The sequence below is a fragment of the Pleurodeles waltl genome, chromosome 4_1, assembly GCF_031143425.1.
Source record: "Pleurodeles waltl isolate 20211129_DDA chromosome 4_1, aPleWal1.hap1.20221129, whole genome shotgun sequence".
In the NCBI taxonomy this organism is placed as follows: Eukaryota; Metazoa; Chordata; class Amphibia; order Caudata; family Salamandridae; genus Pleurodeles; species Pleurodeles waltl.
The window spans coordinates 343,284,617-343,302,489 of NC_090442.1; the positions used below are offsets into that span (position 1 = coordinate 343,284,617).

At 39.1% G+C, this 17,873-nt stretch overlaps 1 protein-coding gene across 5 annotated transcripts in view; it reads right to left on the reverse strand.

Annotated features, from left to right (window-relative positions):
- Positions 1 to 785: 785 nt before the first annotated feature.
- LMO3 (LIM domain only 3) overlaps positions 786 to 17,873 on the reverse strand; it is an 85,142-nt gene continuing 68,054 nt past the window's right edge. For all 5 annotated transcript variants that reach the window (XM_069228481.1, XM_069228482.1, XM_069228479.1 and 2 more), the window contains exons 3-4: positions 15,782 to 15,907; positions 786 to 1,445 (exon numbers count right to left, since the gene is read on the reverse strand). In XM_069228481.1, coding sequence (XP_069084582.1) covers positions 1,340 to 1,445; positions 15,782 to 15,907 — 232 coding nt within the window. In that variant the 3' untranslated portion in view covers positions 786 to 1,339. The remainder of the gene's footprint in view (positions 1,446 to 15,781; positions 15,908 to 17,873) is intronic.

Sequence of the window (17,873 nt, forward strand, 5' to 3'; positions counted from 1 at the left end):
CACATTGTTCTGACAAAGACACCCCACACCCCACCCAGACATACCTCCACAGGTTAACATGTAGTTATGTGTGGCAAAGACTATGACGGAACCAGTCTACATGGAAATCACAAAAAAGCAGAATTGCCCAGTCTGAATTGATGGGATCCACAAGGGCTGACCACAACAACAACAAAAAAAACTTATTTTCAGTGTATTAAGATTTCCTGACCAGCAGCCAGAGCTCAAACTCCAGTGGTTCCGAATAAAACAAATTCAGCTCCAGGACTAGAGTACTGACCAACAGACCCCTTTGCCAGGTCTGAGACCAGTTACCTGGGACACAGCTAGACCAGGGTACCAAGATAATCTGCCTAGACTGTACTTCAAATGAGAGTTGACAGATTGCTTAGAAGTGGCGATCGAGGCAAACTTATAACCTTGTACGACAGAGAGAGAGAGAGAGGAAGAGAAAGAAAGAGCAAGAGCAAGAGAAAGAAAGAGAAAGAATAGCTCTTGCAGGGTGTGTGTGTTTCTCCAAGTAGTCCTGTCGATAGCCTCCCATACATGAGCTAGAGTATATTACCACAATGGCCTGGGCCCGGATTTCTATTGTTACCGTTTTCCATTGATACTACCTCCATCTACTACGTTACCTTTTGCAGAGGGCAATTCAAATTGATCCTGGTGAAATTGCATCTGGTTGCCACAATTTCAATAATGCGGCATCATGGAGAGTGAAATGGATTGTTTAGTGCAGAATACAGAGGCCAGGTTCCTTTGTGCAAAACAAAACAGATTCAGACTCTAAATTTTTAATGTAATGCAAAAGAGATTTAATACATTTCATAGTAGATAATTTATAGTTTTATGGTTTGGTATAATTGACAGGATTTGCTCTTCAGTTTTTACTAGAAAGTTACAGCTCATTTAAAATAGCTGGTCGATACAGAAAGCATAAATATACAATAGTTTTAAACACTGATTGTACTAAATGCAACAATACAAAGAAGCAACCAAGAGCACAAACTAATACAATAAAACTGTATTAAATTTGTGCTTCAAATATTACAATACAGTATTTACAACAGTAGTCCAAAATAAACATCTCATGCCAAATGACACAAAAATAAAACAAAAGCAGGCAAAGAAAACAAAAAAACGTCAGCATTATGTACAGTACCCTTAAGAAATATTCATTCCCCAACTTAGGCGATGTAACTACAACGATTCAGTCCACCTTTTTAACACGCGTTTCTCATGTCTCCCCACCTAGGCCGTTCTGTAAATTCTCGTGTCAATTATTATGTACATGTTGAGCAAAAAGATGAAATAATGTAGTGCTTCTTCTTCACCCAGGTCAGCGAACTTGGGGCGCGTAGCCTTCTTTCATTAAGCCTTCTTCATAGTCTGTCTGGCAAAGGATCATGTTGTTCTTCAGGAAAAACTTGTCTCCGACACAAAACCTAAAGCAAAAAATAATAACACTAATAAACATGGATGAAGGAAATGGTTTGCTGATGTCAACCATATTAGCAATACCGCATGTGTGTGAAATAACGAGCTGCCAAAAAAGCTGAGGTTGAACAGAATCAAGCAACATTTAGAGTCTTCGAATCGCAAACTAAGACCTAACAGTCGGAAGGTGACTATTGGATTGCACTATTTTTTATTAGGTTTCCTCACATTTCTTTCAGTTCGGTGGTTGACTCAATTTGTGCAAAGTTAGGATTACATTGGTTACATTGCTATTGTGTAAGAGACAAAATCCGGTTTACTATGAACGAAAGGATACTTTCAAGTGATAATCATTCATCACAAAGAGAAAGGGTTCATTTATTATGTGCCTCGGCATCTTTTATGTGAGACATCACAGTTTCCACAACACTGAAATGCACAAAAAAGAAGGAGAAAACCTGGTAATTTTCTAAAGGGGCACATACCTGTAACTCATTGACAGTTTTACTTTCAGGTGTATTCCATTAAAAAAAACATAACTAGTTTAAACAAAACAAAACCAAAAAAAAAAAAAAAAACTTACAAATTATGTGGCTATAGGAGATTAGCTCTTAGCTAATTTTATATTGTACCTTATACAACATTGGCTCTCAATAGCATTGTGTTTCCTCTGCAACTATTTCGGCACAGATGGAGGGGGGGTTGTAAAAAACAAAGATACGGTTTACATTGTTCGTGGTTGATTTAGGCGAGATAGGAATGTGAATTTCTGTGTATTGTAATATAATTGTAACACTTTAACCTTCAAGCGGCGCAGTCTGTTGTAGTTAACCTTTTGCAACTTCACAATTACACCGGTTGACCGGGATGACCTTCGGAAGGGGGCGCCTCTTCATCAGGCAGTCAATTTCTAATGACGTTCAACACAAAGTCTTCGTCTGAATTGCCAGATTAAATTGTGGATTCAAAGCAGTCCCTTTAATGTTTTGTGAAGCTAGGGGTTTTAAATGAGTAGCAGTTGGGCTGATTTACATTTGTAAAGATTGGAATGCCAGACAAACACTGAAGCCATTTATTTTCCAACTGGATAGCTTTGGAAATGTATCCTTATTTTATCTCGATGAAAGAAAAATATGGTGTAATAACATGAAATGAATGGCATTAGGCTTTGCTCTAAAAGGAAAATTGTTCAATTTAAACGCAGAATTTCTTTTTGCTCAGGATTACTGCCTGCTGAGGTCCCTGATTGAAAATGCAGATTGCGCTAGGATCTTAAAAATCAGGGTTACGTGGACTTTTTTGTAATTAAAAAGAATGTAGCGACACCAGCCATAAACCTAGTAATCAGTATCGGTTAGCGTCTTATGCAGTTCCAAAAGAGTAATATTAAATCGTGTAGTGAATAGGAAACAATGCATCCCCATGATGAAATTAGGAGTAAGGTAACGCAAGTGGAATGCTGAAGCACCCTAAATGTACAAAAACAAAATTTTAACTCAAAAAGGAAAGTTACTCATAGCAGTATGCGAATTTAAATTTCAATACTTGGCTGGAGCTTTGCCTGAGAGCACACGAAGCGAGGCCAACGCAAGACAAAATCCTTAGATAGTTGGATAATAAGACACTGATTTCCTTTTTAAAATAAACATTCTCATTTGCATGTATGTAATTATTTGCATAGTATAGTTGCAAGCGATTGGAGAGGCAACCGAGCTCTGTGAAGTGGATTATTCTACTGTGATGCATTGTTCTTTAAAGATGTGGGTCTTCAGTTGCTTCCTAGTTTAGAGCAGGGTTGGTGCACTCCTGGTGTATAGAGGGATGCCTTCACATATTTTAGATGCCAAAATGGACAATGACCCCATGGACGTATGTTTACATTGGGGCCGCACCATATACAACGTTTTTGCCTTTAAACTGGTCCAGGGTGCCAAAGGAATAAATTATTTAGAATAGAAAGGTAACACCTGGAGGCATTTTTATATTTTTTGGCCCAGACAGTGAGATCCTTCATAATAAAGTGTTCCCAAAAAGTGGCACTGAACCTGCCAGGCATCATTCACAGTACCATGTTAAGTGGGTTTCAGCCCTTCAGGCATCCTTCACAGTAATGGGCAAGGATTTGATGCCACATACCGTGGGGTAACGAAACTTGAGGTGGGAGGCCGCAAAGTACATGGGAGGGGGAGGGGCTGCACAGTACACGGAGGTGAGCCCCCTAACCACTCCCTGACCCAGTCAGAGCTCTCAGGCAAGGGGCCTGCCACCCATGCACAGTGCTGGCTATGCTAAGGGGGACCCCCCTAGAGCAAGCAGGTGCTAATGTTACATCACTGGCCACATAGAAGTACAGGCCACATAGAGTCCAATAAAAAAAAAAATATATATATATATATATATATATATAAATATATATATACACATATATACATACACACATACATATTTCCCCTTGTTCAGTAGGTAAGAAAGATTGTGTAGGAGGTCACCTCCCTTTTGATAGATTCGCATTAAACTCCCTGGGAATGGAGGCATCCCTCCCGAAAAAAGAAGAAGAAAAAAAAATAAAAAATAAAAAAAAAAAAAAAAACACCCCTTCTCATTCCCTTCTTTCCCTGTTACAATTATATTCACCTCTTTCAAAGCTCTGAAAACTGAAAGTGTGCTAAACTTGGCTCTCAAGATTGTGATGAAATGCCCAATATGATTAATGCTCATGTATTTCTAGAGTCACTCCTGGTCCTCTCAAACACACCAACAACAATATCACCACTCCCCTTTGAACCAAAAATATTACTCAACTATTGACCTATTCCCAACTTTTCCTTACTAAGCAAAACTGTGGAAAGGGAGGTGATGACACTTTGAAGAGAATATGAAATTCATTCCACATTCTCCATGACCATCAATCCGAATACCCACCTGGTATGGGTATCAAAATTGTCATAACATTACACACCCTAATGCCACTGTCATCCACACAATACTGTTATATTGATTTGACTTTTGGGCAGACCGTTTCGAACTAATACAATGGGTTGAATAATTTTTCAACAACTACAATAGAGGACCGGTTCTGTCAAATTGTTTGTTCACGTGCCCAGTGCCTTGTGACACACTTAAAGGATTTTCCTCTCTAGAAGGTTAGCGTTTATTATGTATGAAGGACCCCCCAGACACAATTAATCCTTGTTAAAGTCCAAAGGTATGCATAGAATGCACAGGTTCACTTTGGCTTTGAAATGGTCCATGGTCTCCAACTACCATTACTTCATGCCTGAACTTTGCACTCTACTGGATAAATGACTGCTCCAGGAAGGAAGTGTCCTTTTATGGCCACTTCAAATACAGCCTTCAATCACCCATTAACACCAGAGACCAGAGTTAAATTTGAAGTTAAGGGATGATTCTCATACTGGGGCAAAGGTCCTGAATACCATTACAATTAGCAACAATTTACTATTTTCCAAACAGACCTCCACTCTAGATCTTCCCTTTTTCGGGAAACATGACAGATCTTTCTGAGCACAAAGACCAAGACTTCAGAACAACTTTAGTCCTAACCAGGGGTCAGAACCCAAAGACGATTCTGGAAAGCATTCTATTCAAGCTTGGTCATAATGAAATTCAGGGCAGAACTGGGGCTGTGACTAAAGGTTAATAGTCATGGCTACACACTGCACAAGTCAGCACAAATGTCCCTTTCCAAATAAACTTTTTATAGTTTCCTCCACTCACAATTGCTCCTCTGAAGCAATAATAAAGTGACAAGCCTTTGCAAAATCAGACAAAAGTTGGAGCTTATATTTCAGGACCAACTGGTGATTACTCAAACCACTCCACCCCAGTCACTGCAGCCGTCACCCCTTTATAAAGCCCTATGATCACATTTTATTCAACCATGTCCACCTACCCTGATTAGCAGTCAAATAAGGCACTCAGGTTAGCTGACAAGGAATTCTAGACCACTCAGCCTGCATTACCTTACTTTGGGATCACCCACTGCCTGCCTACTTACACACTGATCGTATAAAGAAAACCTGAGCCAGTGATCACACCACCTCCGTACCTGCTCTAATGCCGACCATGGAACATCTTTGCTTCAATATGCACTCCACTGAGAAAGAGGTGACATTTCACCACCTACTAAAAAACAGTGGAGACTTTGTTTAGGAACCTCTTTCATAAACATGTTTTCAAAATCTTCAAAATAAGTGGTGGTGCACAGAATTCTCTAGAATTAGAAGCTATCAGCTAACTACAGAAAGTCATTGTTTCAAATGAGTTAACATGCTTTACATAAGGAATACAATGTGCTTTAAGTGTATAAGAGGTTACACTAATATCCATCATTTATATTAAAATAATAAACAAGAAAACCCTCCTACATTCTTCTGAAGTACCTTCACATCGACTAGACTACGCTCTTGACAAACAATTTAAACAAAAAATTCTACTCAATAGGAATTACAGTCCACGCAATAGAGCATTTTGAGAATGGAGAGAACAGCACGTGATTGTGTAAGGGATTATGAAATGAACTGTAGGAGACCATACAAACAACGTAGTCGTACAAGCTTGCATTAAGTATGACCAAAGCAATGTTGCCCCTTTGATTTTAATGGGAGCTACCTGGAACTCCTGGTGGAAAACATCCACGCTGTTGACGCTTATCCATTTATAAATTCTATAGGTCTCATCAAATATTTATGTAGCATCATGTTACTTTTAAGTTAATTATTTGCATGGAATGAACACTGTGGTGAGAGAACTCATTAGCACCACAGGAATAATGAAAATCAAATGAGAAACAAAATACATGAAAATGTGTGGGATGTTAATTAAGTTAACTTTCACTAGATCTGTGGACAACACATGCACCTGGTCACCCTCAATGCTATATTGTCAACTGGGGCAAAGTGGAGAACAATCAAATTATACATACACAAAGCTATTGGTGACAGATGAATCACATTAAACCATTTAGTAGCCATCTCTCTAACACATACATACACACACAATTGCACACACTTTACTGTCATTGCTTGAGAGTTAAAGAGATAAAGGGGGAACATAGACTGTCAGATGTTTTTATCTGCGAGAATCCTGGAGGCATCACAGGGATAATTGAGCAGGCCAACTTTTATCAAAAGTAGATTGCGACATTCAATGGGATGGATGATCAAGTAGAGGTGGCTGCTTCATAGATCCTCTGTCAAAAGAACAGTTCTTACTTGCATTCTGGGACATTTCATAATTACATCTGGACTTCTGCGCCCCTTCTATGAAAGGGCAGAGATCTTAACCTGTATTTCATTATTCATGAATGACTTTTTGATCCATATTTTACCATTCACATCACATAGGATGAAGTGTATCTACTGAATTGCTAGCTATGCTTCAACATTTATCATGTGAAATAAGGGAGGTGTAAGTGTTGCCCACTGTAGATGGGGCAGCCATTCATAGTATTTAACAAAACATACAAAAATAAGATGTAGCTTTTTTTGATCAAGTCCTTTGCCAGATGAAAACGACTAATTGATAGAACTGAGTCCACAGAGTAGTGGATTAATCAGTTCCCTGCTTGCCTCACAATAATAACAGTCATTTACATTATCAATTACTATTTTTGTAATAATAAGAACGTTAATCCAATAAATCAATTTAATTGTTTTACTTTAGGAAGCAGAATTCAGATGTCACATTTGTTTATACTTTGGAAAAAGCACATAATGCTAATATGGAAGAGTACTGGGGAAAATCAAAGGAATCAGTACCTTAGCACTACAAACACTCAACTTTGGGAGGGGCTAAAGGTGAGGTAGGTTCAAGGTAATGCACAAGGAGGGCAGGCGGCAATGGTGGTGGTAGGATAACTGAGGTGGACAACTAGCATTAAACCTATGAATGCACAATATACTGCAGACTTTTTAAACATTTTATCATTCAAAAAGACCCATTTTAAAGACATTGCAAGAGCGCTACATTGAAATATACCTATTAAATACTAGATCAATTTTTTACAGAAAAAAATTGCACATTTTTCTGTATACTAATTTGCTCAAAATAACTAAGTTTGTACTTAATAACATACTGATAACAGAACTATGGGTGCAGACGTTTTCCTCTATTGAGCACAAATGTTATACTGAGAGCTTCTCAAAATCAAATAGTACTGCAAATTCCACATCACAATTCGCAGAATCCGCATTTATAACAGTATGGCTCTAAGTGCTTTAAAAACCACTAGAAAATGCACAAATATGGAATATTTCCAAAAATCGACATTTAAAATTATGCCCAGGATGTCAGTGTTTCATAGCAGAAGCACACAGTCCAACAATATCAATCTAACTTACTCTACCCCAAAAAACTAGTTTTATTCTTAATAAAAATAAAAGTCTGTAATCACCGATCCTATACCCACAACTGCTAAGTTAACAGCCCCATTTCACCAGCTTCTTCTAAGTAGTTCAACCACGAGACCCCAGCCTAGCAAAAAAAAACTCAGATTAAGAAAAGACTCCATTTCAGCTGGTTCAGGACCAACATTTGCCTCCTGTCATCACATTCCTGAACAGAGGTGCAAAGGATTAAACCAGTCACGGATCGCTCTTCTCTTCCAAAAAGTAAGTCTACTCTGAACCAGGCAGACACAAGCAACTACCTCTCCATCAAAAACCTTCTGTGAATGTCCAAGATGTTAGATAACATAACAGCCCATCTTATAGCACACACAGAATTCAACTGTTATTTATGTTTTTATTTTTAATTGGTGGTGCTTTACAAAAACCTCAGTTACCTTACAATAACCTCAGATGTTATGCCATATACTACAACAACAACAACAACAACAACAGGGCAACAGGTGAGGCTTAGATGGAATGAACAGCCAGAAATAAGAGTCCACTGAAGAGAATCCTCATTCTTGTATGACAGTCGATTATGATAAAACATATTAAGGCAGTCGAAATCAGAAACAATCGTAGCCCAGAGATATTTGATATTTAATGATTCTAGACCTAAACTGATATGACCAGATCCAAACAAGTTGAATCACGCTCATACCGACTAGTCACATTACAAGGCCTAAACAAGCAAATTGCAAGCCCTACTTACCAGTTCCTGAGTCAGCATTCACATACATCCTCAAATGGACTTCTTCAGGCTACATAGAATCCACCATGACTAATATGCCAGCACCAAGCAAAGTTACTTGTGAATTAGAAAGTAGACAAAGTAATTTGATAATGATTTGAGGTATTGCTTCAAATACAGGCCAAAATAGAATGAAGTTCAAAGGATTCATAGTAAAACCCTTGTTTTAGACCCACTCTTTATACTCAAAATACATATGGAATACCTTCTTCAATGACATAATTCCAATGAAGCATCAATTCAAGAAACGAGGTCAAACAGAGTAAGAAATTGCCTTTCCACACAAGTCTGCAATTCCATATTTTGAAAATGGAATGGCACAAAAAAATACATTCTTCTTTCCAACAGAACATCCTATGATGGTAGGCAAACTTTTCATCTCTTGTCTATGTTATGCCAATGTCTATACAACAGCCATGATATATATATAAATAAATTTAAAAATAAAAATAAAAAAAAAAAACAAATGGAAAACCTCTCACCCCACTGAGCTCACTTTATCTTGAAACTACTCAAGGTTCCGAAAGAAGGCCAGAATAGTTTTTTTTCTTTCTCATTACCAGAACTGATTTACCTCAATATGTTTAAAGGAGTCATATAGAAAGCTAAGCATATCATTAAGAGTCAGATTTCATCTCTGTGCAGACGGTCCCAATGTGTTGGTACAAAAAGAGAAAACTAGTCCACACAACCTCTGGCAATGGGGGCAGGACACAAATTTTGAAGAAAAAAAATAAAAATAAAAGACTAGATTAAATTATTTCACGTGTACAATTACAATTTGTAATCCATGTTAAGAAACTGATAGAAAACTGCCCTAGGAAACAGTTTAAGCACAGCCTCAAACAGGAGCCTGGCATCAACTTGACAGCTAGCTTAGAATTTCTGAAAGTGAAGTGACATGGCAAAATCTGTGTGCATCTACCCTACTTTTCACCATTTTGCACGGATAGAAGTCCATTTCTGTAGTGTAATCCAGGGCTGTCACTTTTTTCCTCTCTAAGTCCAGCAAGGGCACCATGGGCAAAGATTGCTCATTATAGTGGTAGCATCCAACTGTCACTACTTCGATTCTGACAACCATAAGAAATCTCAGATCACACCCTGTTTGACAGTCTCAATTGCAGTGGGGCATAAAGTGTGCTCTTCCAGAAAGCACCCATCAAATCATAGGTTAGACTCCCACTCTACTATCATGACCTAATAAGGAAATGTAAATGAAAGCCAGGAGCTTCCTGGCCACAATCTTTTGATGATGCACATGCAGCACTTCCAACTTCACATACTTCGATCCCTCCAAGTTCCTACTGGACGCATTACACAAGATCACCCTAAAGCAACTGGACAGCAAAAAAAAAAAAAAAAAGTGCAGCCATTCAAATAAAGGCAGAAATACTAGACAAGTTAAATGTTTATCCTAATAATAGCTATTCATGTGAAACCTGCCTAAAGATAGGCATACTAGCAAAAAGGGCGTAAAAACAAACTTTATGCTGTATGGGTTAAACAAGCAAATACCTTTAAAAGCAGCTAAAAGAGTATTTCAGGGCTACGAAAAGGCCAAAGAAGGGGAACTCCCACATTAACCAAGAAACATGTATGATATAGAAAAGTATGAATGAAGAACTTGTGAAGTGTGCATTTGTGGTAAATATTTCAAGTTAATGGCCAGTATACACAAAGTTCGTTGTGGCAGCATGCTTTTAGTTTAAGCAAGAAGCTACAATAATTGTACTGGGATAAAGTTATCTGCATGCTTAAAACTCGTGTACCCCATATTTTAAGGAGAAGCATCCATGGATCTTGATACACACATTTGCAGGTTTCCTTCAAGTAACTTCGTGATAATTAGATGAAGTTCAGAGGTTCATGAGCCAAGACTTGATCTGGATTGTCGTCCATTGCAAGTAAATCTTTTAACCTACTCAGTACAATTACATTATAGAAGAGATACCTCACACTGGATCACAACAAAAGCTAGTGATTGTCACATGTTGGTGATCTGTTTAAATTGATCACTACTATGAGTTATTATAGCAAATGGTTCCACCCATCTATTTCCCCTATATTTTTTGCATTTGAAGTTTTGCTGTGAGGGAATTCTCACTACTGTTGTCTCACTCTGAGTTAATTTACCCTTAACGTACTGAGTGTGTTAACCACCATTGTCAGCTGTTTAAGATGAGGCCAGTACTCTACACCTGGGTTAAGACATTCTGGGGTGGTTGTACATGAATACACAAGCGCTCAAATGTGCTGGTTGGCATTTGAGAGACTACCATCTTGCACAGCCTGGTATCTAAGCACAGAAGGGACTTTTCAGAGTTTGGTACGGACTTGGGGTGCACCTTGTATCGTAAGAGGGCATTCCTAGTGTAGGTCTAGAGTGTTTACCGGAGGTCAGTGGTGTTTAAACTGTATTACACATTTTGGCCTAGTTTTCCAGTAAAGTATTGTTTCCCCTTCATTTAACTCTACAGGGTCCAGTGTCAATCTAGGGTTAAATATGTATCCATAGTGTAGTTTATCTATCTCTGACATCAAATCTGTACTCCTAATGCCACTAAGAATTTTCATATTTCCTTGACTTAAGCTCATAATCAGGTTTCAGGCCTTTGTCTCCTCCCCCTCCCCCCTACTGAGTCATGGTAATTACTCTGCTGGCCAGCAAGAGGATTACCCTCCATTTTAAAACCCCTTTACAAAGAAGAAACTGAGGAGAAGACACTGGAGCGAGAAGTAATGACAGGGAAGACTGCCATGCTAGAAGGAGAAGACTAGTGGTGCCTGTGCAAGGATTGACTGACTACAGTTGGACTACTGGAACATGACGGGTCTCTCCTGGGCCTGTGGCCCTCCGGCTGAGGAATATTTCGGGGAAATGGACCTGCTGGAGGACCCTGGATGGTTCTCCACCCCCTCCAAGACTTCAGCAGATTCTCCCTTGACTTTGCTGATACACAGGTGGCCTGTAAGTAGCCAGGAGGCTCATCATCTTGGAAGTGGAGCAGTGATGGTGTTCAGCTGAATCGCTGTGTAGAGGCTGGTGGTGATGGGCTGTCAAAAGGGAGTGACCAACAGAAGGTGAGGCGAAACAGGTCTGATGCAAGGAAACTCACCTCAAAATGAAAAGGAGGCCAGCAGGCCTCAGAAAATGCTCCTGGTGGCCAGAGATGTCCATGAGGAGCAAAAGTATTCCCAAATGAGGAGGGTTGGCTCTATGGGGTAAGAAAACACACACACACACAAGATCAAGCCAAGTACCCAGGAGTGTTTAAAGTATTATCCACCCCCTTCAGGTAAACCACCTCTATAGTGACTTGGCGATCTGGACACAGGTCTAGCCAAAAAGGTAACATTTGTTGCCCCGAAAAGGGAATTATTTCACCACCTAAAAATCGGCTTCGAGTGTTTAGTCTCAATTAAGCAAAAACGCTTTCCTGTGGGCCCAAATTGTTAGGGATATTAAAATGTTAATATTATTTTGTTAGAGAATGATCGTACCCAACAATCAAAACAAACAACGAAATATACTACTAAAGGCAAAATGGGTGCAAAAGGCAAACGAAGCCAGTTGCAACACTTCGCATGTATGAATCTCCTAATTTGAAAACAACCCGACAGTGCGGTGGCTTTCTGCTTCTTTAAAAGGTTTGAAAACTATACTTTAAGTATGGACTGCAAAACCGAGGAATAGTTGTTCCGAGCTGTGTACCTTGAGGAATGCTATAATTTTCTTACCAGGAATCGGAAAGTCCATAATGTTAAAAAGCACAACTCATAGAATAAGCTGCTCACGGCACTTTTGTATGTGCCAAATTGCCTGGCTCGTGGTGCTTACTATGCCTCACCACACAGAGCCTGACCTTTCTGGTATTCTTGCAAAGTAAATGTCACAACCTTCAGCTCTATAATGTTCAATTGCAAAAGTCATTCTGCTCATTTGCTGCTTTCAGTTGATTCTTAGTGTACTGTACTTTGGCGCATATAATCAGGCACCTGGAACCCCATGATGTTTCAGCTCCTGCAAATGCCACCGAAATATGCCTGCCATAGAATAAAACGATACTTATCAGTAATACTAACTCCCTCGTTATGTGTCCCATTTTGAAAAGCCTGAATGATTTAAATGATGGAATCTAGTACCCTCCAGCACTAATACAATGCCCCACGTTTTAGCCTGATTGCTTTATTGAGTGGATTAGGAGCCAGTTTCCCATTAGGTAGACCACCACTAGGATGCCTCACTAATTAACACCAGGTTCAGTTTCAGTTTTAAGTTGGCAGGTCTAGATAACGCATCTGTGCTCAGGAGTGTTTGAGGCATGTTTTTCTTTACAAATGGTGCACACGCTTGAGAATTGCATCTCCAGCTTAACTTTCTCCTTCAGAAACACAAGCTGCCATACAAAGTTTTCGTGGGACTGTTGGGCACAAGTGCCGCAGCAGCTGCCTTGCCCCCAATTAAGTGAGCACTGGAATGAACTAGCATTGGAAAGCTATTCTATCACAAATTGGTTTGCTAGAAGACACCTTACAGATTATTTTTGGTAAATTAGGTTTTCATCCACATGGAAAAACTAAAGTTGATATGATGTCCTTGTAAACATCAGACAATCATTGTTTTCATAATAACAGTGGGGAGCCCTGATAAAATTAAATCTGTCATGCTTGCTCTTGGAAACACAAAAAGATTAACGAAAACAAGTTATGTTGGCTTGATTCAAGTTGAAAGCCTAAAACAAATGAATCCTTATTAAAAGGGACCGGATAAAACTGCAAACCATCCACCACACACATTTTGCAATTTTAAGGAATAGAGAATAGCGGTTAGGCTAAAAGGCTTTCTAGGCTATTGCTGTGCCTAGCCTCGCAAGATGACATAATATACTGGTCTCTAAAAACCCCATTAAACTAACAAACTGGAAGAACAAACTAAATAACAAATTCGGTTTCAAACCTTCAAGGAACTGGTAGAAACACAATGTGAGACATTACAAAAAGGCCATTTGCTGTGAACCTAATCAAAGCACTAAGACTTTTCAGAATTAGGCAGTTTTAATCAAGGGCATCCTCAGACAGGCTGGATAGACCTTAAAGCACAATCTAGAAAAGATGACAAAGCTTCAAGAGACAGATGTTCAATCCTCCAATAGAAACCCGCATGGATGTCACCACAAACCGAATTCCAAACGTTTCGATAAAACGCCATCATTAGAATAAGACGGTGGTAACCTTTTATTTCTATCAATTCAAAGAATGTATCCATTGTTTATATAAATAAATAAATAAATAAATAATGAAGCCCCTTTGCTACAGTGTATTAACTCAGTGCAAAAGAAACACCCAATACCTGCTAGTGCACAGCTATCCAACAGAATCAAGCATTTGAATGCAATAGGTCTCGCATTTGCACGAGTTAGAGGTATTGTTGTTGTAAATAACTAACTGGACTTTTCTTGCCACATAAATTGGTCAACTCTGCCTCATAATCTGGTCCTTAACCACTAGCGGTTGCCAGCTTTCCCAGAACTGATATCAGACCAAAGCTTTCAATCAGTTTACGAAAACAAGTACTGAAAAACACTTATTAGGCATGTTGGGAACAGCATTCTGTGCCACTTCCTAACGAGCATGACTGGAAGCCACCAACAAGGGAAGTTAATTCTGCTGCATAAGAACCACTCATACCCAGCTTGTTGCATTATTTAATAAGGATACTTATGCGGACACTGAAGGTGTGCGGTGGATAGACATAAGTGCCTCCACCCCTTTTCCAAACAGCTGTATCTGCACATCTAAAGCAAAGCTGAGGGGGTTCTAGAAGCAAAACACTGTGCAATGTACTGGGTCTCCCCCTCCTCTTTGCATGGGCTTATTGGTGAGGGGTGGGCACTAAGCATAGCGGCTTGGTGCAATTTTGTACACTTTTCTTCAATACAATGAAATATGCAGACACTGTATTTTGCATCACAGCTGCATTACATGACAAATTAAAAAAAAAAATAAATAAAAAAAAAAAAAAAGAAAGAAAATGTAGGAGTGTCCTTTGTTACTCAAAGGTGTATGCGCCTTTTAAGCAGACCTTTAAGATGACACCTCCTGCTCTGCTAGTGCTGGAAAAAAACCTTTATTTTGAACAACAAATCACATGCTGTGGGTCTGTTTTTCAGTGTGGGAAGGTTGGTTCCCACAGTTCCTGCCAATTGAGTTTGCGCTGAATTAAATTTCAAAGCGCAATAGAGAGCAAAGTGGAGAGGAAAAAAAGTAGTCCTCTCACACTAACGCATATTGGCAATTGTGCAATTATCCATGGAAAAGGGTCACTCTGCAAGTAGTAACAAAACAGCCTGAGGCGGGACAAATGTAAATCATTTACCAATTACATCCAGGGATTTTTACAAGGCAAGCCCAAGAACGAATGAAAGTGATGGATGTGGTTAAGCCCCACACATAGCTCACAACAGGTCAAAGAGCAGCGCTTGAGTGCTGCTATTCTCAACCTAAAAAGGGAATGTCCTTGAGAAAAATACAACCTATAGCATAAAGCAATGCAAAACCCTAAACATAGCAGTCTTGGCCAGTGCAGATCAGTATGTCTGTAACAATTCTTGACCTGTAGTTATTTCAATATGGGGTTTTGCGACTGAAGTGAAATGACATTAACAAATAGGCTGCTTAAAACTAAGAGTGTGAGTGGATGAAGGATATTCCTTCTCTTATTATCTTGTCTAGAATTGTGTTTTCTTCTGGACTCGTTTTGTATGATTTCCCACCAACTAGCATCCAAGTTGTAGGCAGCATACCTGTATAATGTTACAGCTCAAACAGATTTGATCCTAAAAATAGTGGTCCTCAAGCCACAAGAAGGGTTCTTGATGTCTTCCCGTGCTTTGAGACATATGAGCCTGTGTTTTATATTTAGGAGAGACAAGAAGGGGTGGTCACCCATCATAGTTTCATATGTACAGCCCACATCATATTTTTGAGTAAAAGCATGGAGCAAACTAGGCTTCTGAGTTCCAGACTTGTGCTTTCCGTGCCCGATAGGATATACAGCCCAAGTGATTTGAGCAGGATTCTGAAATGCAGTTTTGTGCCTTATATTCATTCAACAGTCACCACCTGCAGCCAAACTGATACTGGTTTCCTTCTCAGTAGCACTCAAATGTGTACCCCTTACCTCTGATTGCAAAGCTGACAGGCAAAGCAGTCCAGGTGGTACACATTGTCCTTGGCCCTCATTACCATCTCAAATGCAGGGATGAGTTTACTGCAGGCTGCACAGTTTCCAGTAACTCCAAATAACCTGGGAACATGAAAGACAGACATTAGTGTGCCACGTATGCAAATGAACCACACCTTCACTTTAGCACAAGTTTAGGTCTCAGTGGAAAGCAGACCTTCATTAAGAGCCCCAATTTAAATAATCCTAGTTCTTTCTCAAGGGTACGTGAAACAGAGTACCCAGACAGATCTTAATGAACAAAATATTAATCCACCTCCCTGGTAAAGTCCAACCTTCTATGCAAATAGACTGCCGCTAGTACATCACAAATTATTCTGTTCTTAAAGAAAGTGTACCCTTGTTCTAAACTCAGGTAAGTCTAACAACAGTTACAATGCACAGATTAAAACCGGTCTCTAAAGGCAATCCACCACCATGCAGTACAATGTACAACACACCCTTTTCCAGAGCATTTCTAATTGCACACGTTCTATTTATAGTACTATAATCAAAGTGCCAAACAATTAATGATAATGTATATATATATATATATATATATATATGTCTGTTTCAACCGCACTTCAACAGAAGCAGGGCAACAATGTACTGAAGTCAGAGGAATAATACTTATGCATTACCAATGTATGATAAGGAAGTGATGCAGATTATAGTCTCAATAGTTCAAACTGGAACAACCAATGTATGGTTAATTACAAATATGGAAAGATTTTTGTGTTGTCACTTTTTTGATCTGCCGTTAGCCAAGACCTTTTGATTTTTGAAAAAATATATATACACAAGATATGCTGCTTTGAAGAGGCGTTCAGCCAGCTTCCTTTATGCATTAGTCTGTTGGTGTGTCATTCACATTTTGCTTCAACCTATGACAGTAGTATACAGCATGAGGCTGCGGGTCAGCCCTCTTCAGCCACAAGATCACTTCACTGAGTGAGTTCATTTTGCTCTTTCACAAGAAGCACATCCACACACAAGTGAACTCCCTTCTGTGCCTTTTTTTTTGTATTTTTTTTTTCAATGTTTTATTGTTAGTTTGGTGTTGCCTTTGTGTTTAGAGCCTGACCTGACAGCAGGACGCTTCACAGCAGATGCAAGAACAGGCTACATTACACACTTTCAGCTCATGTCGCCAGCAAATGCTGTAGTAAAATCCTTTTGCATTGTCCTCGATTTGCGGCTTGACTGCTGGTATGTCATAACATATTGTGACCATGGGAAACTGTTCTGTATAAAATTATCAAAGGCTTGTGAAGGTGAAATCATGAGCCGATAATTATTCAGAGCACGTTTGTTATAGCCTCAGTTTCACCAATGGTTCTTTAATAATTTTTGCCCAGGAAATATGCAGCACGTGTAACACTTTTATTGTCTTCTTTAATTTATTCTTTCAGGCTTTCATTTTTTCTTCAATTCCTTCTTCCGGTCTTTCCTTCTCCTTTCCTTCTTCCCCTTTTTTCCCCACTTTCTTGCCTTTTCTTTCCTTTCTTTACTTTCTTTCCTTCTTTTCCTCAAAGCCCATGGCATAACAATTGATTTTAAGTCTGTGTTAAGATATAGCCACATGAGAGTTTTTAGCCACTCTTCCTATATTTGCCTGTAGTTGTGCGTTCACATTTTTCCCCAACTTATTTGAGCATGCATCAATAGGCAACGAGTTACCCCACTTCAGTTTACAGATTGAGTTCACTATGAGTTGAGGCAGCTTTTTTTTTTTTTTTGCAAAACTTTGGAAGCTACCAGGAGTTTGTCAAAGCCATGACAAAACAAGAATTGCCAAAAGGTCGGCAGACAACTCCAGACTTATTGGTTTTGCCAGTGCTCGTTCAATCATGGCGTGCACATTGCACTTTAGAAGGACGTGAAGCCCTTCAATGTTGGATTGTATTTAGCTCGTGAGACGTATTTCTTCAGAATACGTTTAAATAAATGTATTTTCTTCACAGAATATTCTGGCTGTATTTATCCTAACTTATTAGCAAAGGGTTAATGGAGCGCCACAATTTGGGGTATAAAATATTCGATAATTAAT